Raw genomic sequence first — 26,041 nt, forward strand, 5'->3', positions numbered from 1 at the left:
GTCTATTGATACTGAAGAGTGTATTGTGCGACTCCTGTTCACATTGTATTCTGGAAATTATAGTTAATATACGTGTAAGGTTGTTGGCCAGAGTTTTTATGCCCCGCTCTTCTCGTTGTGTGTTCTAGCTCCGTCTTGATAAAGGAACCCGGCTCTTTACCAGGCATTTCTAGGACGGGGAACCGACCTAAAAACACCTAGCATAACAGCTATGTTGTCCTCTTTCCATATCTGATCTTATACATACATTGATGTACCCATCCAAACTCTAACGCGGTACTGAAAAATATATTCTGGTCCAAAAGTATGAGAAACGGTATTTAGTGTGACTATTAAAAAAGCTAGGATTCTAGGGATCCGAAAAGTGTAACTGGGAGTGTGGTCATTCAACTGGGCAAACATGAGTATTTTCCTGGCTCTCTAGACCCTATCTCCCCCCTCCACCCTAATGTGGGAAAGTCTGAATACTGATTTGATTACACTGAAGATCATGACAGCATAGCACGGTCACTGCTGCCATACAGTAGGAGTAACACAATAACAAAGACACCTACAATAAGGCACCAAGTTTCAGGCCTAACAGGGACCGTGAAAAGTGCTACCAAAGCTGGGGCACTGACCTTATGGGAAATAGGCCAACACGGACCAGGCTTGTAAGAAAACTCATCCCTTGTGTGTTTCCTGCTTTAAATACGTCCTAAAGTTACTTAAAATGTTGCTATTAACACAATAAATCATAAAGTAACATTAACACAAACGAAATCATCATAAAGTACACTTAAATAAAGTATGCATTATCAATATTACTTGGCTTTCCCTTTACCATCTGCTATTCCAGCTTCACTCCTCTTTACATCACTTCCACTATTACCTGGTCCACCTCTGGCTCCACTTGAGGTACAAAATGATATTTTTGTCAGTTATTAATCAAGGACACGAAAGTGTAACACTCAACTTGCAGACACACTGAACGTGTAGGAAACAGGCCAAAACTGAGTGTTGGAGCTAGCATTACCGTGGCAAGAATCTGAAACTTGTGCTGCTGGAGGGAGCGAGATGTGCAATCACAGGAATATTTTATGGCTGCCGCCAAACTGTAATTTCGGCGGGTCGGATTAACCCTGCTGTGGCCTGGTTGGCAACACAGATGGTTGGCCTGCAACATCTTCCAGTGAAATTTTGGCTTGACCTATAATGACCTTTTTTGATGGCATGATAGGCAATGGCCCTTATTTGGAATGCCCAAAGCATATATTTATTCCACTCTTGAAGTCTGGATTGCCTGTGAGAGGCCAAGGCCTGGTAGGCAGTTGCCCATTTTGCCTATAGCCGATAATCCAGTCCTGTATTTCGCCAATCTGGATGCCACAAAACCTGGTGCCTCACTGTACATTAACTACATAACAAATTTAAATCATCTAAAATTAGTTCATAAATGACAAAATAATGCATAACAGTTAAAACTAAATATAAAAACTAAAGCTGTCTGATAAAGAGAAACTGCTAGTAAGTTGCAAGCATTCAACCCTGACCTTTCACTGCACATCCTGACCATTTAATAATGAGCAATGTGTTGTGAAGCATTCCTGTGTTAAATTTTCAAATAAAGGAAGTTTCTGTAAATGCTTCAAATACCATGTGATGTAAAGTGTTGCTATGTAAAAGCTTCAAATCAGCATGTTATGTGAAGTGTTGCTATGTAAAAGCTTCAGTATGTTAGTGCTCATATGTTAACAGCTTTACAGTGCAAAGTTACATTTGGAATTACAGTATTCAATTTCACGATGATCAAAACAGTTATGACATCTTTGCCATTTTGTACAACAGATGACAGATACATACCTGCACCTCTAATCCATGTAGCAGTTGTACCAGTAGTATTATGGTTGTGGTCCCTGACTAAACTAAACATGAGCCCAGTGGACAGCAGGCTAAGGTTTTCTTCCTGCAGTCCACTATCCTCCCTTTAGGGAGACAAGGAGGAAGCTGAGAGATGTTTGTAGACAAGGAGGAAGCTGAGAGATGTTTGTTTAACTCTGGTCCTAGCAGCTGAATTTACTGAAGAAATTAGGCAAAGCCAACAACCTGCAGCCTACACCTTATCTGAAACCATGTGAAAACTGATTGTCCATATTATTGCCATTAATACTTCAAAGTTGGGGGGGGAAAAAAAAAAAAATTGTTGCAGACTTCCTAGGTCAATACAGTCTAGGGATCAGTAAGGATGGGGTTAATGAAAAATAAGATATGACCTCACTCATTCAACTAATCTATCCCAAACTCAATAAGATTGTAATGGGTTGGAGAGAGAAAACAGGGGGGGGGGCTTTAAGAAAACATAACAAGCAGCGCTAAAGTACAGCAACATCCACAACCACTAGCCAAACACAAGGGGCACTCTTTCATCTTGTCTACCTTCAGGTGACTGTACTTAAACTTGAATGTTTTTTTCTGACTCTCAACCCTTCCACCAAGTTTGGGTGAAATAAAATACATTATGATAAAAAGTAAGTTATGCTCACACACACAGACATCAAAACATAACACCCACTCTCTCTTAGTTAGTTGCGGGTTTAACTATTCATAACAAATATAAACTGTTGTATGATGAGAACTACTACTGTGCAGTGAAATAACACATGAATATGTATCACCTGAAATAAACTTCAACATAAATCAATTAAGCAGTACACATAAAGTGACAATAAAAGAGAACCAATGAATGAAAGGAGCAACACCATTACTACTGCAACATATATATATCACAAGGGCAGCTGGGTGGGTAGCCCTGCTATATCTTGCAGAACTTCCATCAGGAGGGCTTACATGTACTGTTAAATTAACAATAATTAGGAAAGTATAAGGTAAGAAAAAGTCACGGCCACATGTTAAGACCCTTTATTAATACACTATTTTTATTTTTTATTACTTTTGTTTTAAATCAATTTCTTCTGTGTAACATACTGTACCTGACACTACTTGGCACAGGTGTAACAGTTATGAATACAGTGCATCTGAATACTGGATGCTGAAGCATCCACCAACATAGTTCTTTATATTGATTTTCAAAAACTGAAGTCCCTGCACTGCGGTTGGCCATGGTACGGCTGCTTTTCTACGGGGTGGAAGCTAAACCAAGTGCCAAAACCAGCTAATTACTTCCCAACAGTTGCCAAGATATTTGGATAAAAGAAATCTAAGTTTCATAAGATTTGTAACAATCTGAGTATCAGATTGGACTCTTAAGAAATCACTACAAAGAAGTTACCAAGTGACCGAACCTGTGGCCGAAAGTCTCCAGCCTACAAATGCTGAATGTGTGACTAGTTACCAAGCTTGTCCTCATATTTCACCCGCATGGTGCCTGCTGCAGTTAAACAGAGAAGAGGCCCCAAAAGCAATCTCTCATGGCTACTTGCAACACAAGGGAAAACGTATCTCAGTGTCAAAACAAAACGAAGGGGTTTCCAGTATTTCACTTTCGACACACTTATTTGTCTTTTAAGAATTATGAGATATATGTGTATATTACTGTTTCTCTTCCCTTACTCTTAATATGATACAATATACCTTTGAGAAAAGTAATAATATAGTAAAAAAAATTAAAAAAATAACATTGTGAGATGTGAAATGAATACTGTCATTCCTTGATTTATGATCAACAAATTTACAATTGCCCTGTGTTTATGATGTATGCATACTTGTCAATTCCTCAAGATTCGATCTGATTACAGTACAGATCGGCCGTGTTTCAGCCAGCCAGCCACACCCGTCTCAATAAATCACTTGTCTGAGTCAAGATAGTAATGTGTTTACCATGGGCAGAACACTGTTTTAGCTCATCTGCGCACTACCAAAACTCCCACCATCTCCCCAATCATCCATGTCAAGTTCCAGCGATCGCGTGCTCTCCAAACTCCCTTACAAAACTTTGCGTCATACCATCTACTGGCGTCTTAATACCATCACGGTGCAACTTAAGTATACTCAGTGAAGTGTTGCGATCACTCTGATGTGTTTCAGTACCGGTGTTTTGCATTTGATTTTGTGCTCAACTCAGCAGCTGAAAATCATGTCAATCAAGCTCTGGCCCAACCTATCCTGCTGCCTCTCCCTTCTGTTAAATATCAGATTTTGAGGATACTGATTAGTGCCTATGGGCACTAGCAACCCCCCAGCCTTGAGGGGGACAACCCCTGATGACTTGGACCAGCTAAGGAACCAATGTAAGTGAGCTGAGATTTTTTTTTTTTAATACTATATGGATGACTTTACCAACTCCACTTAATGTAACCCCCTAATTATAATGAAAATATTGTATACCCTTGGTTTACAATCAAACCATTTTACGATTTATCATTACTTGACGTTACCCAATCATAAATCAAAGACTGACAGTATTATTGTATAAGGTTATTCCAACAAAGAATGCAAAGTGCTGTGAAAGACTTCTTTTTTTATATATGAAAGGAAGAAGGAACCAAAGGCCAGGAGCCCGCAACTTGTTCCTTCCCAGAAAAAACAAAAGCAATACAAGAAAGCCAAATTCAAGATCTGTTCATTTCGAGATGCCTGGACACATTGCGTTTGAAAGACTGGAGATCATAGGAAGTAGGAACTAGACAGAGGGAGACAGTTCCAGAGTTGACCCAATGCATAAATGAAGGACTAGAGTAACGATTACCTCTTGTATTAGAGAGCTGGACAGAAAAGGGATGAGAGTTTGTTGCTAGATGGGTGCTATGCGCCCATCACTGAGGTGGAGGGATGCAAACAGACAGTTCAGAGGAGGAGTGACCATTGAAGCAGAGGGAGAAAAGAGATAAAGATGCAACAGTGCTGCGAAGAGACAGAGGTTGAAGGGAGCCAGTAAGTGGAGGAAAGTAAATGAGACGAAAGGCTTTCGACTCCACCTACTGAGAAGAGCTGTATGTGGGAAGCCTTCCCACAAGTGAAAGTTGTACTCTACACAGGGGCAAATAAAACCTGTGTATAAAGTCAACAACTGTGCAGGGGTAAAGAAGGTAAGGAGTCGGCTTAGCACACCTAATCTCTTGGCAGCTGATTTTACAAGAGATGTAATATGATCTTTCGAAGATAAGTCCCGAGTGAATGTTAAAAACTGAGGTCACACCACTCTACGTAGTAACACTTAGTGCCGTTATACTGCCAACATTTTCGCACTCCTTAATCAGCTGTAAGGGAAAAAAAACATTTACAATAAACAAATAAGTAAAAAAGACAAACAAGAATGAGGAGTTGCTGAAAGGTGAGTGAGAATGGAAGAAAAGGTACAATGTGGCAGTTAGTTGGGTTTGTCTTTGAGTCATGGATAACATGGATAAATGACGATATATATCATCAAGTCCAATAGAAAAACCGAAGCTGCAGAGAAATTTATAAAGTCTGAAAATGCAAAACAGTCCAATGTACCAAACTACAATTCACAATCAATGCCACTGTGATGATACAATGGTGCCAGTTTTGCATGAAAGGAATTCAGGTAACTTTTCTTTTTCTTATGCTACTAGCTTGACATTTTGCACAGATTGATAGTTGATATATGTGAAATTTTATCAGCTCATTTCCCATTATGGTAGCCCTTTCTTCTCACTCTATATCAACGTACTCTTCACTTTCGGAAGTCACGCCCCACTGTCTTCAGAACAAAGCTACACCAATGACTGACAAAGACACAGACATGTAGATATACAGGATGTACCTAAACTCCACAATCAGTATCAACTCTGTACAAAAAAATAAACATGATTTCATCTATGCAGTTTCATCCTGAGATGTTTATCAGCTGATCAGATGAGAAGCATTTTAAAAACTACTGCAGATCTCATGCACGCAACTGACAATGCATATAGCTTGACCACCCAAACACTGGCTCACTTGTCCTACAATCCCTCATCCTCACCCTCACCTAATATTTATGGCCAAAAACAGCAGAAATGCTTTGGTTGCCAATTAATATCAATATGTACATGGTACGTGGGGATGCCCATCATCCACTCACTCAATGTAGTGCTTTCTCTCTCTCTCTCTCTCTCTAGGTGACTACACTGAGGAACGAGCTGAATAGTTTCCTGTAATCCAAGAAACCATTTACTATCCTGAGTGGTAACCATACAATCAAATGACACCTGGGGGTCTCGTGGGTTAAAGCTTTCCAACTGGATGGGGCTCAAAGGATCAGATGGAGCCTGTAAGTTGCCATCCAAGGGGCAACTGGGGCTTCTTGCTCACATAATGAAACTCGGGCCAGGGAGGCTGATTGCCCTTGCCTAAAATGTCAGGACTGAGTGGACTGGCCATGGCTCCCTATGATCATGTTTTTGTGGGGGTGGGGGGAATACATCAATATACTCTTACCTTTACATAAATGGTTAATTCCCATTGGTGGGCTGTGGGCTGTAAAACACAAATTGCTGTACTCCATCTAACATCACAGGATATCATCCACTCTTGTTTCTTCTATTTTGTTTGTAACTCTGAAAAGTTTACAGTTATACTATAAATGGGATGATAACTGTAGTATTACACAGTATGTATAAAAATGCATCTAGTAATGTATAATGGTAGATGGATGTGTACTCTATCAGATTATTTTTCATGTAATGCAGGAGTTAGGCAGTGTGAAAATCAGTCACCATTGTTGTTTGCTACATGCTAGACAGGCAAAAAAGGAAGAAGTTGAACTGAGAACAACGATGAACATTGATATGAAACAGATGAACAGTGCCACAGTGAGAGAACAACACAGGCAATATGAAGATAATGCCAGGGCACTGAAAGCGTTAGTTAGGTGATATGCATGTGTAGCCCAAGGTAGTCTGGACATAAGGAGACAATGTGTGAAGCTCATTAGGAAACTGAACACTGAAGGACAACCCATACCGGCAGACCAAGGAAAACATGGGATGATATCCTAAGAAGGGATCTCACGTTTACTTAACCAGATGAAATTAAGCTGAAGGAAACCATGTAGACTGGAAAAAGAGCCATTAAGTAAGAAAGGCTGTCTCATACAATCATGGAACACTGCCTTAACAAATATATGGATGTATGCATAAGATGGAAAATGGGCTGCAATACAAAGCTGATAATAACATTAGGGTAATGAATTTATCGACACCCTAAGTTTGATTCTTAATCTGAAGACTTTTCATATTTAACACCCTAACTGCCATGTCTGTCAGAACTGTCCAGAAATCGGTGGCCAGGCGGCGCCAGGTATCAGTTGGAACTGCACTTGTTTTCGTGCCACAGTTTGAAGTGGCTGCCACTTTATCTCATCACCAAAAGCTACAGAGGGATTCCCACCTGCCGAACCAACTATACCTCAATTGTCTCTGTGACTTTGCCAGGTGTAAGACGATCTTTTCTTAACCCTTCTCGTCTGATTCCATTCCTGCCTCATGCGGACTTTTGCCTCATCCACCCCTGCCAAGCCTCTTTCCAAGAATACTAGGAGACTACTCAGTGATAATGCCATGGGGTATGCCTTGGACACTGATGTGTCTAATTTATCCAGTAATGGAGAAGTTATCATGTTGAGACCAAAGTCACAGATGGGGCCACAAGCAGACACACAAACACATCCTGTTCTGGCGGCAAAAATTGGGCTGATGGTATTAATCTCTTCCCACAAGCAACCTCTGTCGCTCCTGCCGTAGTTTTAAATGAGGTTCATCTCACAGCGTACGAAGGAGTCTGATTTGGGTTAAACGTACTGGAACATGAAGCAGGACCATCACCTGCCTCTTCCCAAATATCTTTGTTATCTTTTTTTATACTGATACCATATTCATGTAGCTAATTATTACCTTAACATTCACAAATTGCATTTGCAATTTTTAAAAATGTTTATCATTTTTGTGTGTGTGTGTGATTCTACCTTTACTTAGGGATTTTTATGAGACTCATGTTACATGTTTATGATCAAATTACTGCACGCAGCTGTAATGTTCTGCATACGATAAAATTTGGAATATCAAGTTCTAGTGAGGCCATGGGGCTGACTTGTTGAATCCATCCCTGAAGATGTTGTTGGTGTGACTTCCAGGTACAGTATTATAATGATAAAGGTCAACGGAGTCTTTTCTATGGCTCTTGCAAACAAAATACACAAAAAACAGGTTAAACAAGCACAAGCTGGGATGGGGGGGATAAAAAAAAGGTTTGGCCTGACTCACAATGATGAAGAACCTTTGCAGTCAAAATAACGCAAGAGAGTAAACCCAAAATAAATGATGTAGGCAACCAGCACCTCCAGCATGCCAATCTCATGATTTTTCTCCCAGAATGCACCTCTGCCGCATACCAACCCTTCCTTAGTCTCCTTGGAAGAGGCTGCTCAGCCAGGGTTTAACCCGCCGTGTGCTAGTGCCATTTTAAAATGGTTTGACATAATTCCACGGCCAGTGCCAGAGTAGTTTTAAACAGTTTAAAATAAAAACATTCACTGTGACCGCATTTTTCAAGATTTGCGGCTAAAAATTGACAGGAATGTATAGTAACCGTTCCTCTACCATCCCCCAGGTTGTCAAGGCCATACACTCACTCCCCCCCTCACGCTCGCTCTGCCTGTGTGCCTCACCCAGTGCTGAACATAGTGAATACATTTTGCAAATATTTTCACGTAAATGTAAGTTGTAAATATTTTCTTGTAAGTGTAAGGACTATATAAAGAAGTTCAAGTTGTAAATGCCTTCTTGTAAGTGCCAGGATAGTACATAATGAAGTCAGGTTGTACCCATCGTCAAGTAAGTGTATGATAATGAATTCATAGTGAGAGATGCAAATTGTGACAGATGTTGAAGTAATAAGTAATCAGAAAAGTAGGCTGAACACTGCTATAACTTCTCAGCATAAATACCAGAGTCTACCTTACACAGAAAACGGCTTTCTCTCAGTTACATGGTGAGTGTGAGAGAGCGGATGTACCTGTATACAAGTATGCAGGACTTGATAAAAACCCATTTCCGAGCTTCGGTGAGCATTTTAATGATGAAATTCGTTGTTTTCATATCAAAATCTATCATTTTAGCCATTGAAAAAAGGGTCGAAAAATGGATGGCATGGAGGCGACCCACATGGCTAAAAATAGCTGGCATGCGGTGGGTTAAAGGTACCAAACTGGGCACGAACTCATCACACAGATCCTTCACAAGAAGGGGAAGAGGTTGTTCAATACTACCACCCTTAGTCCTCTTCCTCACTTCATTAGTCATCAATACAACAACCTACAGACCTGGGTATACTTCTGTTCGCAAGAAGAGTTGGTGAGTAATATGGTCTTTAGTTTGTTTCCCCAACTGCTACAGTTTCCGAGATATTAAGGTTAGAAAACAGGCTACTTTTGGAAAAATTTCCGTACTGAGAACAATGGCACTTGAAATATCCCAGCAAGAAGGGGTTAATATTATTAGTCATTAGCTGATTAATCAGTACTGGCTAAATTATTTCTTGGTGCTAAATGCCAAAACCAGCTAACTGCTTCCTAACTAATAATGGACACTGTTGAGATACTCTTTAGACTAACCTGGGAAGAATGGGAGGGAGGGGGAACATGCGGTAGAGGTAGTGGTGGTCATCACATCTCCCTGAGTGGTGTGACTCCCAAGATGGTCATGCCAGCAGCCAGTGTGTGTCGTGCTGACACGAACAGCGCCAGCCTGGCCTCACCAACATCATGGGGTGCAGATTTTACTGGCAGCTGTTTCAAGGCCCTGTTGATGGTGCCACTGTAGAAACATATCAAAAGCCAGTCACTGTAGATTCTGTGGCTCAGTTTAGTGCTGGCTCTACATCTGGAGGAAACTAAGTGGTGCATTCAGGCCCCACCAAGTGCCAATGCATTTGTGACGTGGACTCGCAACTTAATGCGTGTCTGCAACAACCAAACCTACACCACACTAGTCTCCTTCACCTGTCTTTGGTTTCACCCTAAGTGTCGTCTCTGTCCTCCTGCCCTCAACCAAACCACCCTACGACAATACCCTTATCAGCCTGTCTGGGATGGGCTCCATAACTCTACACCTTTATATGATGATCCCTCCAGACTTCCTATTAGTTCTGCCATCCATTTTTCTTATGCTTAGGGAAAACATTTAAATCCTTCTGATACAGTCATGAGTCCTACAATTACTTACTGCGGGCATGTGGCCTTTGGTTCCTTCTTCCTAGCATTGAAAAAAAAAAACTTTCTTACTGACGACAAGTTTTATTTACTTCAAGAGACCTGCAACTTCAACAGGTTTAATTTTGATACGATGATCCTTTATGCTCTACTCTCTCTACCATCAGCAATTTTTTCAACTCCCTAATCTACTGGTAGAAGTTATGAGGGAAAACAACTGAATTAAAATCTTGCTTCTGCTGAGGTTTTGAGAGGAGAAAAGCCAATAAATATAATTACAGACACCTCTTGTAAATATCATCGAGGCCTCTCTTTCCCCAACCAAGACAAGATACAGCAAGGAACTCTCCAGAAAACACAGAAAGAAAAAGTAAAATATGGGGAAAAGTGCTGTATATGAACATCATGCACAAAATTTGCATGTAACTGACATACCATAAAATGAAGAGGTAGTTGACAAGGATACACGGCTCCAGTTCTTGGTACGTCTCCACCAACACCTCATCAAACCTGCAAGAATGGGACATGGTGGAGGTTGCTTAAAAATCATCTATTAATTTCATCAGTCAGTCCCTCCCTACAGTTTCCAGCAACTGCAAAAAGTAATCAGCTGGTTTGGGTACTTTGTTTGTAACCATTCCTTATGGGATTATGGCATCTGGCAACACAGACAGGTAGATGGATAGGGTACTTGTTATAGCTTCGAATCTCGAGAACGCATGAGTTATACCATGGCCAACCTCAATATGGTGATTTGTTTAAGAGGAACCAAGGCATAATTCTCTCTGACAAGGAGAGCATGTTTTCACCTTTGTGTTTGTCTGTTAGCAGGATTACTCAAAAACTAAAAGATCAGGACAAAATTTGGTGGGTAGACAGCCCTGAGAACAACTGATTAACTTTTGAGACCGATTCGGATCGTATTACAGACTCTGGATCCAGAAAATGCTTTACAGGAAACAATCAATGATGAGAAAAACTAACCAATTATGAGGAGTGGTTTGGTAATGACGTTGCCCTTGTCGGAGAAATGCGCTCCACAGAACGCCCCTTTAGTTTCATGTTGGATTTGACAATATTTCACCAATGACACATCCTAGGACTGTACTAGTGCAACTGATAATTAGGATGACAATTACATTAGTGTACGTCAGACGAGGTTATGAGTATACACTCTTAAAAGAGGCAAGGTCTAGCTTACATTAGATTAGGATACACTGGATTAGATTTAACAGGTTAGCATAGGGTAGGACTGGGTTATAAAGTTAAACGAGATTTAGTTTTTTTAGATTAGGATAATATAGGTGATTAAGTTATCTGTCTCCAAAGCTGACCTGGCCAAGTCTCGTACAAGCAATGTTGCTGGGGTGTCAGTGAGGAGGGTTGGGATGGGGGTGAGCTGAGGGTTATGCACCAGACCACACTCCCTCTCCAGGCTCATCAAGCGACAGTGGACATATTGCAGCTTCACTCCCGTGTCTCCCCGGCTCTGAAAGTCCACTGGCAATATCAAATTTATGACCTAAACATATTTTACTAATATGCAACATTACTACAGGATCAACATTAAGGTTCATAGTGTGTTAAACAGAAACCATTCGTTAATCAATTCTTCCACTATGTCTCCTTCAAGATGAATTTAACTGGCAGTGATAATAAAATAAAGACTTAGGTCACACTTTCAGACCCTAGTTCCCCACCCCCCCCTCAAGGGCAAAATGCAGAGAGCCAAGAGTATAAAACATTTCACTAAAAATGCAATGTCATCCCAGCACAACTTCAAATTTGTCTGTGAAGTGCATAGTCTTGGTTAACAGCTAAAGAAAATCTAAAGTATAGCAGGTTGCAGGACTCCACCAACAGCACACCCTGACAACATATATCACCTACTGAATACATCTAAATCCTCTTTACCACTTTATTTTTCACTCATACATCTAAATCCTCTTTACCACTTTATTTTTCACTCCTTGTTGTCCTGTTGCAAAACTAAGTATCAACAGTATAATTTGGGTGTGTATGTGCCATTAGCAGGATGTAATAGGTATTGGATCCCGAGTCCCAAAGAAAACCTCTCATGATGAAACGGCCACAATGAAGCCAAGTAGTGATGGAGGTAGGGAGAAATACCCAGATGCTTTCTATCAATACCTTCTCCATACATGTTGAGTTTATTAGCACAACACGGGGTATACTGCCATCACTCTTACACCACTGATCTCCCAGTATTAAATGAAGAACAACAGCCGGGGAGAGGGATCCCAATGTATTAACCTGCAAGGCCCTGTCCCATGAGAAGACATAATCCTGCTGTCGCCGCTGTTTCAGGTCCCCGATGATGATGGAGGAAACGGCCACCTTCTCAGCCACGTCACCACCACTTGCTCTCACACTTGCCTTTGTAGCTGCAGGAACAGAAGAATTTTGGTCCATCTAATTACTATAACAGTTTCATCACCAATAACTCTCCTCAATATGGTGATGTTTTCTTTTAGTTCATTCATGCAACTATGGCATGATTTTTAGTCACCTTAGAAGTGAAACAGTTAATGAAGTTTTGTTCAATCCCTCCAGCATGCTATGTCACTCTTATGCTGAATTAATCCATCAAGCAGAAACAGGAATACAATAAGAAAGAGGTCAACATTAAAAGGGTTATTAATACTGCATGGTGGTAGGTGGGGGCACTCACCATCCACTCACTCAATGTAGTGCTGTGCTCTGGAGACTACCCTTTCCTCTTATTCTTCTTTCCTTCAATCTTTACCCTTCCCTCTGCCTGCAAGTGACTACACTGAATGACAAGACGAATATGCAGGAAACCATTCATTATGCTGGGTGGTAATCATATATATAACCAAATGATGGTGTCTGGAGGTTTAGTGGGTAATTAAGATGCTCCAATTAGAGCCCCCACAAACTCCTGAAAGTTGCCAGTGTTCGCTGGATCACTAAATAGCCCCCACCTACCACCATAAAGACAGTCTTATTATGAAATGCAATGACTGTTTCACTTATTAATGTTTCAAGCAGAGGACTTTTTGAATGGTCCTGTCCGTTTGTCAGGTAGATGATGGAGTCCCTTAAATCGAGGTTTGAGTGTACTCCAACTGGAAAAGTGAAAACTAATAAAAACTAAATGGCTGCAGCAAGACATCTGGTGAAAATCCATTAATACAACAGGAAATACAAATTGTTTTAGAGAGTTGTAGTGGACATGGGAGCGAATAGCTACTATACTAGATTTATCCCAACCCATACGAGTTACCTCAAGTTACCAGGTACAGTATAAAGTGATGAGTTTACTTATACACAAACTGAGATGACAAACCTCACACTCACTCACTGACTGCTCCTGGTTGTGCCTCATCACCTGCTGTGCCTCATCCAGGAGATCTTGCAAGAATATGGCTGTGCCTTTCCGCGAGCTCATGCCCTGAATCCGCCCAAACTTGATGTGCTTCATCCCATCCACCCAATTGTATCCCAGCGCACCAAGGATGCTAAACATGTGGAAGAAATGATCCGACTGGGCATTGTCCACCACGTAGTAACTCCTTGTGAACTTGTACCTCTCGTATCTATCTATGGCACCTGCTATGTCCCGGGATAAGTAGAGAGTTGTCCCATCACTTTTCACTACGGTTACATTCTGGTTGGGTCCACCCACAAACACCTTCCGTCCATCCTCCTGGGTTTTCAGCAGGCCTTTCTTCTCCATGGCATCCACGACCTCCTGACACTTCTGAACTCCATACATGCTCTCCCCATGGTACTCGTCAAACTGAATATTCAACCGTGCATAAACTCTCTTCAGATCCACCACAGACCTTTGCCGGAAGAGCTGCCATATGGCCAATGCCTTTTGATCTCCCTCCTCCATCTTGCTGAAGGTCTGACGGGCTTTCTCCAACACGCTGGGATCTGCCTCAGCCTGCTGGTTTGCCCAAATATACACATTGTACAGCTTCCTAATGGCATCCTCCTCCAAGTCACTCTCGGTCAGGTTTTGTGCATCATATCTGAAAAATACGATGGTGGGGATACCTAAAAACCTCACTCATGAACACATCAATAACAAACACAAAAAGTTAAAAGTAGAACTGATGTACTGTCCTGCTTTAAGAAAAATAAACAAATGTACAGTACTGTAGAGACATGCTATTACTGCACATCAGCAACAACTTTTTCTGATGGTATTTGGAGTAAACTTGGAGGAAATTTAGTCCAAAATGAACCCTGGTATTTTTATACCAAGATACAGCTACATTACCCCTAGCCACTAGGGGAATGGTTATATCTAATGCGAAATTGGTGGGCCAGGGACACTGGGTGTCAGATATAACCGCAAGTGTTTCGTGCTACAGTTTGAAGTGGCCGCCATTTGATCTTATCACCAACGGGTCAGATAGATTCCTGTCGCCTGAGGCAAGCATACCTCAGTTGTCTCTGTGACTTTGCCAGGTAAAGGATGATGTTTTCTTAAACCTCTCGTCCGATTCCGTTTCCGCCTCACGTGAACCCCTTGCCTCATCCACCCCTGCAAAGCCTCTTTACGAGGATACTAGGAAAGGGCTGTGACAATGTCATAGGGTGTGCCTTGGATGCAATTGTGTCTAGCTTATCTAGTGATGGATAAGTTATTATGCTGAGAGTGAAGCCAAAGTTGGGGCCGCGAACACTCGAACAAATACATCCTGCCTCGTGTGCCAAAAATTACTTACCATATCTTCTTCTCATCCTTACTCATCGATGCGACCACCTACAGACCTGAGACTGTTTTCATTCGCAAGAAGAGTTGGTCAGTAATACGGTTTTTAATTTGTTTCCCTAACTGCTATATTTGAAAACAAGTAATTTTGGGAAAATCTGCTGTACTAAGAGGATGACGGCAGTATAAATGGCCCGGCATATATATATAGAGAGAGAGAGTGTGTGTGTGTGTGTGTGTGTGTGTGCGTGTGTGTATTGTGGACTAGATACACCTGTAATCACCAGGCTTGTCCAAGATTCCGACAAGAGGCCTAGTTTGCCTCGTGGACAAAATGGTGTTAGGCCTATGATGCTGGCTGCCCATGACATCTCAGTTTGAAATGTGCTGTTGCCGTGTGAGGTGCAATTGTGTGGCTTCTGTCTCTACCACAGAGTTAAAGCCCATTGTCCGGAATCCCGGACATACCTGGTGAATGGAAACATACCCTTCATTTAGCAACATTGTAAACAGCAACCCGTGCGGAGAACTGGAGCATCATTTGGGACGTGTGGACTCCCACGTGTGCCAAGTTTCAGCTGCATACCTCAAGGTTGAGGCTGGCTGCCATCCACAGAAGATACGTCATTTTTTCTCCCATTTTTGACAACTTTTTCCAATTTTTTTCCTCTTCTATGCTAGTTTCATTTCAAAATGTAAGCAACAAATAATTTACTTTAGAAATGCATGTATTTTATGTAAGAAATATAGGAATAAAATTTGTGCCATTTCTATATGTATTTTTTAACTCACAAAGTTTGTCCGGAATCCTATACATGCCTGGTATCAATGTAATATTTCTAGCCCTGGTGATTAAGCATATACTGAACAAAAGTCTTACAAATTATATTACTAAGTGAAAGAGATTAACCCTTGACAAGCATGCCCTCTTATGTGGCACAATGACGTTCTGCATGGGCCAAGCTGCAGGTCTCATATGAGGTACAATTTTCTTCAGGTAGGTAGGGGTGCTCACCATCCACTCACTTGATGTAGTGCTACTTTGGGTGTCTGTCCTTTCCTCTCTTCCATCCTTCCTCTTCTGTCTTTCTTTCCTTTCCTCTCTTCCATCCTTTCTCTTCTGTCTTTCAATCATTCTTTCCTCTTCCTACTGCCTATGGGTGACTCTACAGTGAGTGACAAACCAAATGGCTTCCTGTACACCAGGAAACCATTTACTACGTTGGGTGGTAACCATATAACCAAATTATGACACCTGGTGATTTAGTGGGTTTAGGTGCTCCAGTTGGATTGAGCCTGTGTAGGTTTATATCCAAGGATTGGTTGGGGTTTATTGCTCACATAATGCCACTCAGCAATGTGTGAGACTGGTCACTCTCATCTTAAATGTCAGGACCAACTTGCCTAGCCCCGGTCTCCTACGCTCCTCGTGGGGCAACGTAGGATTGGATGATGGAATGGAATATATAACAATGACTCAGGGGAGGCAAACTACCTCACCAATAATCAGAACTGCAGGGGTTAACACTCTCCTTGTCAGTCTATCTTCCAGCACTCTGGCCACACATACACATCATCTCAGTACCACCTCAGTGCCTCTCTTCTATCCACTTATCCACTCCACAGGTCAAATGAACTAACAATTATATACGGCTTGGAAAAGACCTCTGATACTGAACATGTTAATGAACTCTGTAACCCCTCCACACCAAGTTTCTGCTCAGCAGTATAAAACTGCATGAGAGACGCAAGAATAGAGTACAGGTATACCCGGGTTTAACGATGCAAATGGTTAAGTAAAAACCCATTGCTAGGCGGGGTATCGTATAACAGGGTAGATTTAACATGTATAGGGATCTGTTTTCAAGCCACTGATTTCCCCCCCAACCAAGTCCTAAACCCCCCCGCATTGCTTTAAAACAAGCTAAACTAAGCCTAAAAACAGTTTATAACTCACTTAAACCCAAAAATAAAATCTGAAAATCGTCAAATGTGTCTGCAAAAAATCCAACTTAGTAAACTGTACCCCAAAATGACAATGTTCACCCACCTATGACTAACACACATTATGTCTAAAAACAGTTTATAAATCAACCTAAACAAAATTTATGTCTAAAATATCATCATAAGCGGTAAGAAAAATACAAACCCATCTTTAAACTAGGGGCTGGCCATCGTTAGGAGGGGTATGGTGGTATTTCTACCCCCACTGCTAAGCTGTGGTATCGTATATCGGGGTATACCTGTACATAATGAACTGACTGAGTAAAGTTGTGCCTGAGTCTTACCCATATTTGAGGAGACCAAACTGTGTGCCCCAGTCGCCCAGGTAGTTGATGCGGGTGACGTGGTGGCCCAGGGCTGAGTGGAGACAGGCCAGGAAATTCCCAATAATGGTGGAGCGCAGGTGGCCAACATGGAAAGGCTTGGCAATGTTGGGTGAGCTGTGGGATGGGTGGTGAAAAAAATAATGGTCATGTTCAAGAAAAGAAAACTGTTACTGATAAATGAGGCATCTAGCGGCAGAGTGACATATGCACCAGGGGGTTACTTTCAAGTAATTAAAGCTTAAATTTGAAGAATGTGTACATAAAAGGTATAAAGAAAAAATTGATGTTTTATATCCAAGTAATGCTCTCAAAAAATGCAATTTAATGAATCCATTGTTTAGAAAAAATAACAAACCAAAACCAAACACACAAACCCCATTGGGGGTCACACACAAAATATTAACCTGGGTTATAATTATTTGCTCCAAAAAAAATAATAATAATAATAAATTGTGAAAGTTTTATCATAATCATGCATTTTTTTTATTTTTCTTTAATTTTCATATTGTAAGTTTTTAATTAAATCTATTTTCCTGGATGATTGCAAGAGTTATCTAATGTATAGAGTGATTCTCAGTGCTTTACCTTCACATCTTTCACTCAAGAGTTAATGTATTGTGATTGCCTGTCATGACTTTGCAAACCCCAAAACTTTTCAAATGTTTCCTTAATGCTCTCTTCACCAATCTTAGTAAAACAAGCATCTATACATTGGCAAGGAGGTCCTATGGATCGAGCAGCAACCTGTTACTTTGTAGAGTGGCTGATATAGGCCTCACCACTGTCTCTTTTCTTCTTCCTCACGTGTAGAGACCACATTTCTGGCCGTCTCTTCTGTTTCAGTGGTGGACTGGAACTATCTATATTACTCTCTGAGTCGGAGGATGTCATAATGCCCTCCCCAAAAAAACACAGAAAAGCACACAAAATGGGCAGAGGACAGTGCAGCCCATCAACCACGTGCAAGGTTTAGGAGGACACTGGTGGGGGACTGGCTGAGGCTGGGGGCCAGTACCAAGACCCGGCCTCCCAATGGCTAGCCGCTCGTGGCACATATGTCCTTCTGTCATGTGGGAGCAGACTTCCTCTATGGGTTTTCAAGGCCTAAAACATGCAACACTTGCCCATCTGCCAGTCAGCCGTAAGGGCCCTTTTTGTATGTAGCTTTATACAGGGAGGATCTAGAAGGCTCCACCTACATATTGGCGGGAATAACTCACCATCGGCCATTTTTGGCGCATATGTCACTCTGCCGCTAGAGTCCTCAAATGTCAATGGCCAGTTTCAAACTGTCCCTTTTGAGGTGCAGGAGCCCTGGGCTAATGTGCAATAATGGAAGACTTTGTAAGTGATATAAGGAGTCCCTGAAAATACTCTACATACTGGTGCTAATTGTGAGTGTTGCTGCTTCCATGAAAACTTTAAACAAGGAGGGGATGAATAATATTCTACGATAATCTTATTACAGGAAGGGATGGGATCATCCTGAGTTTATCATATAAGAGAGAGAGAGAGAGAGAGAGAGAATTAACAAAAGGCATACAAAATAAAAATGTCCACCCTCCCATACCCACCTGTAATCCACAATGACCCTCTCATGTGGCAGGAGGTTGATGAGTGCACTACATTGCCAGAACAGCTTGGGTTTGTTGTTGGTGATGCTGATGACTTCTGATGCTAGCTGGCTGTAGTCCACTGCAATTAATAACAAACTCACTAGTGGCGGGTAGTGCATAAATCATCAGCGGCAGCAGCAGTATCCCAACCTGAACTCCCACCTTCCATCATCACCATCCAAACCCTAATTCCTATCTTTCTTCATCATCATCATTATAAACCAAACCTTAATTCCAATCTAAGAGATGAGGTACAATCCTTAAACAAATAAACTCACACACACACACACACACACACTGAAATTGGGTTAAAATAAAAAAATAAATAAATAAAATAAAATAAAAGAGTCAGATTAGGTGAGCAAACTGGGAATACAGAGACGACCAAAAAAATCATGATAAACTTCTAATACACAAAATGAAATAGTGCCTTCACCTTGTCTGTTTAACTGTTATAGTATATATGTATTTCATTTTTAATTTTATTATCTGCAGATTATTTATATTCTGGAGGGGGGGGGGGATCTTCATTAACCCGTACAACAGATATCTTTCCCAAGCTTAGTATAAAAAGTCAGGTTGTAGCAAGACTAAACTTTAATATACGTCATCGGATTCAAATAGCTGGCTCTCATCTTTGTTTTTTCTACTAGGGAAAAACTTCGTGGACTTGAAGCCTTTGGTTCCTCCTTTAATGCATTAACAAAAAAAAATAAATAAAATAAAATAAAATAAATAAATAAATAAACTCATATGTTAATAAATAAAGCATCACTGTATGGAAGGAATTAAAGCTCCCCTACCATGAGAGTAAACACTTACCCTTGAAATTGAGAGACACCTCTGCCTTCCCATGGTTGAGGTAGACGGCTGGGACAGACGAATCTGTGTCCAGTCGCTCCACCAGCTCTGACCCCACGCTGGCTATTGAACTAGGGAAAGCAAAAAGTGGAAGGTATAAATAAATAAGTAAACAGATAATAAAGTCAAGTCACTTCATCACCTCCAACTCAAGCAGGCTACTGAACTGTGGATGGTGAAGAGTGGATATAAAAACAAATAAATGGATAAATTAATAAGAATAATCCATGCCAAGCCACTTCACCGGCTCTGATACCAAGCAGGCTTTTGAACTGTGGAAGGTGAAGAGTGGAAGTAAAGTGAATTAAAAATTAAGAAATAATTAGTAGTGGCCACTGAACACAAGAAAGGGAAAAGTGGATTTGTTTTGCTGAGACAACTGAGAATCCTCAAACCTCGCCCCAGACTGAATGTCGTATCATTTGATTTTTGAGATCGTATATCGAAAATAGTGCCTAGTTTACCCAGGTCATATCATAGGTTTCTCGTGTATCGAGTGGTCGTACAACAGAATCTACCTGAACTTGAAAAAGTACAGACTGTCTGCTTGAGAAGCGAATCCAGGAAAACAAAGGCTTATATGATGTACACCTGACTGTATGACCAATTTCCTTGGGTATCCTGTCTGCCACTTCTGCTTTTCTCTTTTTTCTTCGCTTCGTAATCGTACTGTAATTCATCCTTTAAGTTGGAATCAGGGCTGGGATGACGATATAGAGATTGTAACAGTATGACTATACCTTTCAATATCACCATCCAAACACTTAACTTTACCTAAAAGGATGGTGTAAGGCAGAATCCAAAAACACGAGAGATCCACCATACAAGTGGGAGACTATCAAACACATGCTCAGTAAATGGGCCACACAAACATTCACACACCTGAGTAATTCTAGCTTTTGCAATCTTGGTTCCAATTCACTTGCAAAAACCATCAGTATATACAGTATTTTTTTTTTTTTTTTTTTATTAACATTTTTTTAATGCTGACTGCACATCCCTACTGCATAGTCATTCCACTCACTAAGTTAAAAAATGGTCTACTATATCCTTGTCAAGTACTTCTCTGTCCTTATCTCATCCAACCAACTTGATCCCCTGTCAATTCCCTTGCCTCTCAAATTCTATACCACACTTCCTCACACATTTACCATATTCTTTTACCCTCTTTCTGGCATACCATGCACTTTATCTATAAAATATACATATACTGTACTACTATCTCTTTACACCTCAGCTTACCAAGTGTTTTCATCAAAGCTGTTTAAAATACCCCTCTGTCGCAGCACCTTCAGGGATACTTTGAATTCTGGTAGACTTGCACCACGAGCATCAATCTGATGGGGGTGAGGCAGAGCTAATATATCAGACATTCAGAACATGACCATTATATCTCCAGGTGACAAGACCTATCATACCATCTACATCAACTTTACCTAGAAGTGCCACATCTCCACACAAAATGTTCAGCTGTAAGAAAAGGTATGGTCCTAGTAATTAAAAAAACAGCAACAGTACTCTTACACTGTTATTGAGCTACAGAAAAGCTGAAAAAAGACAAAAATCTTCCAGTTAAGGTAAATGAGTTGCCCTTTTCTGTACTGTACCTTCTACTGCCTTACAATTGAATTTGTATACCCTATATTTTATTAATCTTATAGTTATAATCTTACAATTCCACCATACAATAATAGAAACTACTAATAAAAATACAAAGACCAGCACTGCATAAACAAGTGTGGCTCTAACCTGGACACATGGCAACACAGATGATGGTTTCAGTCCATGTCCACCAATGGGAAAACCCTCCAGTGCCTGAACAATCTGATGAAGAAATGGTACTGCATCTAAAAACTTTACTCCTACCATGTATCTTTCATTTCAATCATGCTAACACCAGATGACTTGATTAATCTAAGAAGGGATTTCTCGTAGCAAAGTGGTTAACAAATGCTATAGTTTGAAAATTCTCCCCATGATTAATAAAACTAACAACAGAACTGGGTACAGTAATATTCATGCACAGAATGGTGTTACCTGAAAAGCCTGAATATACAACTGTAATATTAAAAGATGTGACAAAACACTGATGACCACAAATAATTACTGGTGATTTCATAAGTTTCTCAACTGATCCTTAATACCTTATGTACATCTACATGCATGTATGTATTACAGTTTGTGGTTACACTGTTTTCTTTTGCATAAACCTTTGTACATCTATAATCACTGTGTACAGTACACACAATACTGCACAATACACCACAAATTATATATTTCTGAGAAGCCCAGGCTGGAGTGCAATGTAGTCAAGATAAAGGAGGTGTACAACAAATCTTCAATGTATAGCAATAACTGAGGAACATTCAAACTCTGATCTACGTGTACTTTCAATTACCATATTGTCATAAATTTCCCGAATACATTAGACTACATATGAAACACTATAATGCATGGATATTAATATAATGTCTGGGCTAAATAAACAGACAAATGTGTATGGTTCATAGAGAGGCTGCTAGAGAAGGACTGGTATCTTTAAATACTGCTTATCCATCTACTATAGCCTTAATCCCATAAAGCTTGACATAAACAAATTGTCTTGTCACTCTCTACTATGTCATCAGGCTGCCCTTCTCCCAACACACACACCCACTCTCTTATAAATCTCTCCACTCCATCCCTCCATCACATTCTCAGTTTCCTTCAACTCCCTCTTCCCCCACACCTAACTCACATAGATTCTTCTAATCAGTCTCTCTCCATCCTCTCCACATGGTCAACCCATTTCAGTGTATTTCTCCAAACAATTCAGTCACATCCACATAAACACTACAAAGCTCAGATGCTCCTTTACCTCATTCATCTGCTTGTTTCTCCATGTAACTCCACACGCTACTCTCAAATAACTTACGTCTACTGCTCTCCTCTTGGCTTGTGACCTCTCAGTAGGGTTCAGACTTCACTTCCATATGTTAAGAGATTCCAATACTCTAAGCAGTGAGTTCATTCATCCATACTAGCTTCCCTATTCCTTACCACTGCTTTCGGTGAACCAGCAACCTTTCTTTCCTACTGTGCCCTACCCTCTCACACTAAGGACACTCAAAAAATGCAGAAGTCAGATACAGGTATAGAAAGTCCATTATGGTGAGCTTTTACTTAATGAAATAATCAAATAAACATTGTGGAAAAAAAAAAAAATAATTAACTTACCTTGTTAGATATTAATGACCGTAACTTGTGTGCCATTCTGCATCATCCCCTGTGGAAGAAACCAGTCAATGAAATAAACACCTATGAAAAAATGTAATTTAAATGCCATTACAGTCCAAATAACAATGATAACTTCGGTGATAATCTGCATCATATACTGTGGAAGAATAACTATAACAATTATTTAGTCCAACTGACTAGTATTGTATAAGTCAGTAATGCAACCAAGGATAAAATTTGGGGGGCTATTTCAAGAGTTAGAAGCATGTGTGCATGCACATGCACACACACATGCATGCACGCAAGCACGCACACACACACACAGAGCTGGAACTAAATAAAATTAAAGTAGTAGACTCAACCAATGTCAAATATGTGAACAATATAGCTAAGTTGATGTACCCCAATGTGGATGGAATGGTATCCAAATTATTAGTGATAAACGACTATATCATAGAAAATGAGCCTCATATTATTTGTCTAACATTATTGAAATTAACCCCAAGGATATCAAACAATTCCTTAACCCCTTGGCTACGACTATTGTGGTGTGAGCGATATCCTTGTTGCGGCAATCCTCACTAAAATCACTCATTTTCAATGCAATAATATTCATATTAATACACAAGATGAAAAAATAAATAAATAAAACACACACAAGAAAGCAAAACATTTTTTGTACCTATGAGCACATCAGTGAATGTTTAGATGCTCTTACAATGCTGTAAAGAGAGGTGGATGCAATGCCATTTTCAGTGTTTTTTTGCGTCATCGTAACTGTCCGTCATGCACCACCACTCATGCCACCGCTCACCACACTTCATGTCCCAACCACGTACCGCAATACACATCATTTTCTTTGCATTATCTTGAATGATTCACTTAGCACTTCAAAATCATTATTTCGCGAACATTATAAAATAAAATTGTGTGATACTAAACCGTGAAAAACTACTCAGTAATAGTAAACAATGCTAAACTCAATGAAAGATATATACAGAGCTAACACCAGACACTTTCATTTTCCTTATATTTTAGTCACCTTACTTTCTATTACTTATTTATATCTGTTCAGTTACTTTTCTAGAAGAGCTAGAAGTTGATGAGTGTGTGAAGATCAAGGTGGTGTAATATAGGTGGGTTGGCGTCGATTGGAGCGTGGTGTGCTGGTTTGTTTTTTCAGAGGTTTTACAGTATATTCCACATTAGAATCGCTGCCAGTAGTAGATGCATACTTCCTTTCTGTGGAATACGACATCTGGCGCCTCTTTTCTTGGTAAGACCATGCAAAGTTGAGGGCTGCAGCAAATGCAATGGACCACCTATAGATGCCATGACTTCCTGAAGCAAACTGGGCTCACATGGTTGCGTGATGCGGTGTGGAGGATGCTAATTGACAAACTGGCAACCCCATGCATAGGCAGATTAATACACAAAGTATTCGCGCCAAAATATAGGGTGCAACTTTTGAAATCGATTAATGGATTTTAAAAGGAACATCGCAGCCTGTCAATAGGACCTTTTAACCAGACAACTGCTGCACTATGTTTCTTGATCCACCCCCCATGTGCAAAGGGGGGGGGGGAATATCTCAAAAGTAATTTTTGCTCATATGAAATAAAAATGTATGGAAAAGTATAGGGAAAACATATATGAGTTCATTATTTACCTTAGCTAAGCCATGAAGTAGTGAAGCTCTGCATCTCCATACTAGCACAGTAACAGTGAGATACCGAGGATGGGTGCATGGTGATGGAAATAGCTCAGCTGAGATGCCAAATGGCAATAAAAAGGAGCCCATTTAAATATAAAAAAAGCGCTCACAATGTAAATATCAGCTGCACGTTTTCAGTCATATGAAGTACGTGGCAGCTACGAGGTTACAGGGAATAGCACGGGAAAGCGGTTAAATTTGGACGAGTACAATATTTGGCAAAGAGACAGAAATTTAAAAAAAGGGTGAGGAATTATGACACTCGCAAAGAAAAGACTTCAAGTGAAAGAGGCAGACACACCCTTGCAAGCAGAACTGATTGCAGCAGAGATCAGTACATCAGAAGGGAAAATAATTGTGGCAAATTTATATATGCGCCACCCAAGACAAACACAAGATAAAGGTGAATATGAAGACCTGGCAGAAAAGACAATTCACAGCTTAAGAACCCTACCATACAGAATGGAAGAAAAATCTGAAACAATCATACTAAAGGAAGATTTTAAAACAAATATAAACTAGAATATCTACAAATGATTTTTCTCTCCCCTAGCCTAAAGAAGACATCTTGTAGTGTTAGAAGTCAATGAAGGCTGTAACTCTTAATACTTGGTAAATCTCTAATGAACTGAATAAAATCATCTACTGGTATCAGTATTAGAATATATAAGACGGTCTTTACCTCAAAGAAGGAACTATGGTGATGAGGTAGCAGGAAGTGGTGGGGATGGAGTGGTAGAAGGGTTACAGGCAAGAATATGAACATCATGACTTGTTCTTCCACATTTGGATGGGGTGAGGCAGGGACCAGAAACAGAGAGGGAGATAAGAAATATGGAGGGAGAATGTGCAGAAGTGGAAGAACTATCATATGCATACAAAGAGGAATGTGTGAAACAATTTTTTGAGCCCTCAGAATCCTTTCTGCAATTCACACACTAATGCAAGCAAAAGCACGAGTAGAAAGGAGTGAGTGGGAAAAACAACTGAGAGCACCGAGCACAAACAACTTGACGACAAACAAACCACACTCATTATCCTGCCACCTCAACCACACAAACACATATGCTCAAACACAATAGCACTCAAAACTTCAAGCACTGGGATACAAGATGACCATGAAAACTACACATACAACATACACGGTACACTAAAAATAATCTATCTATCTATTGCCTGACGCCATAATCCCGTAAGGGGTGGCCATTTGACTTGTGAGTTATGTTTTATGGGGAGGGGCACTAACCCTCCACCAACCCACTTGCTGACACGGAGGGAGCACGTAAAGTTTGGTTATATGGTTACCACCCAGCCTTGTAAATGGTTTCTTGGCTTACAGGAAACCATTTGGCTTGTCACTCAATGTAAAGCCACCTGTAAAAGAAAGAAAAGCAATAAGAAGTGACAGGAAAGATGGGAAAATAGGAAGAGAGGACGGCAGGCACA

The 26,041-nt window shown here is 40.5% G+C and overlaps 1 protein-coding gene across 2 annotated transcripts in view; it reads right to left on the reverse strand.

The window, feature by feature from the left end:
• Positions 1–2,902: 2,902 nt before the first annotated feature.
• ArgRS-m (arginyl-tRNA synthetase, mitochondrial) overlaps positions 2,903–26,041 on the reverse strand; it is a 30,411-nt gene continuing 7,272 nt past the window's right edge. The window contains exons 2-14 of one of the 2 annotated variants that reach the window (XM_080281720.1): positions 22,882–22,930; positions 21,415–21,489; positions 20,908–21,002; positions 19,627–19,736; positions 18,763–18,883; positions 17,147–17,302; positions 13,490–14,169; positions 12,422–12,552; positions 11,482–11,636; positions 10,583–10,657; positions 9,551–9,752; positions 6,379–6,497; positions 2,903–5,195 (exon numbers count right to left, since the gene is read on the reverse strand). In XM_080281720.1, the coding sequence (XP_080137846.1) occupies positions 9,602–9,752; positions 10,583–10,657; positions 11,482–11,636; positions 12,422–12,552; positions 13,490–14,169; positions 17,147–17,302; positions 18,763–18,883; positions 19,627–19,736; positions 20,908–21,002; positions 21,415–21,489; positions 22,882–22,917 (1,785 nt within the window). In that variant the 5' untranslated portion in view covers positions 22,918–22,930 and the 3' untranslated portion in view covers positions 2,903–5,195; positions 6,379–6,497; positions 9,551–9,601. Of the gene's footprint in view, positions 5,196–6,378; positions 6,498–9,550; positions 9,753–10,582; positions 10,658–11,481; positions 11,648–12,421; positions 12,553–13,489; positions 14,170–17,146; positions 17,303–18,762; positions 18,884–19,626; positions 19,737–20,907; positions 21,003–21,414; positions 21,490–22,881; positions 22,931–26,041 lie in introns of those variants that run through there. The other variant, XM_080281721.1, reaches the window with a different exon arrangement.

Source organism: Coenobita brevimanus, chromosome 90 (genome assembly GCF_032717465.1).
Source record: "Coenobita brevimanus isolate Jiangsu-jjx chromosome 90, ASM3271746v2, whole genome shotgun sequence".
NCBI classification, from domain to species: domain Eukaryota; kingdom Metazoa; phylum Arthropoda; class Malacostraca; order Decapoda; family Coenobitidae; genus Coenobita; species Coenobita brevimanus.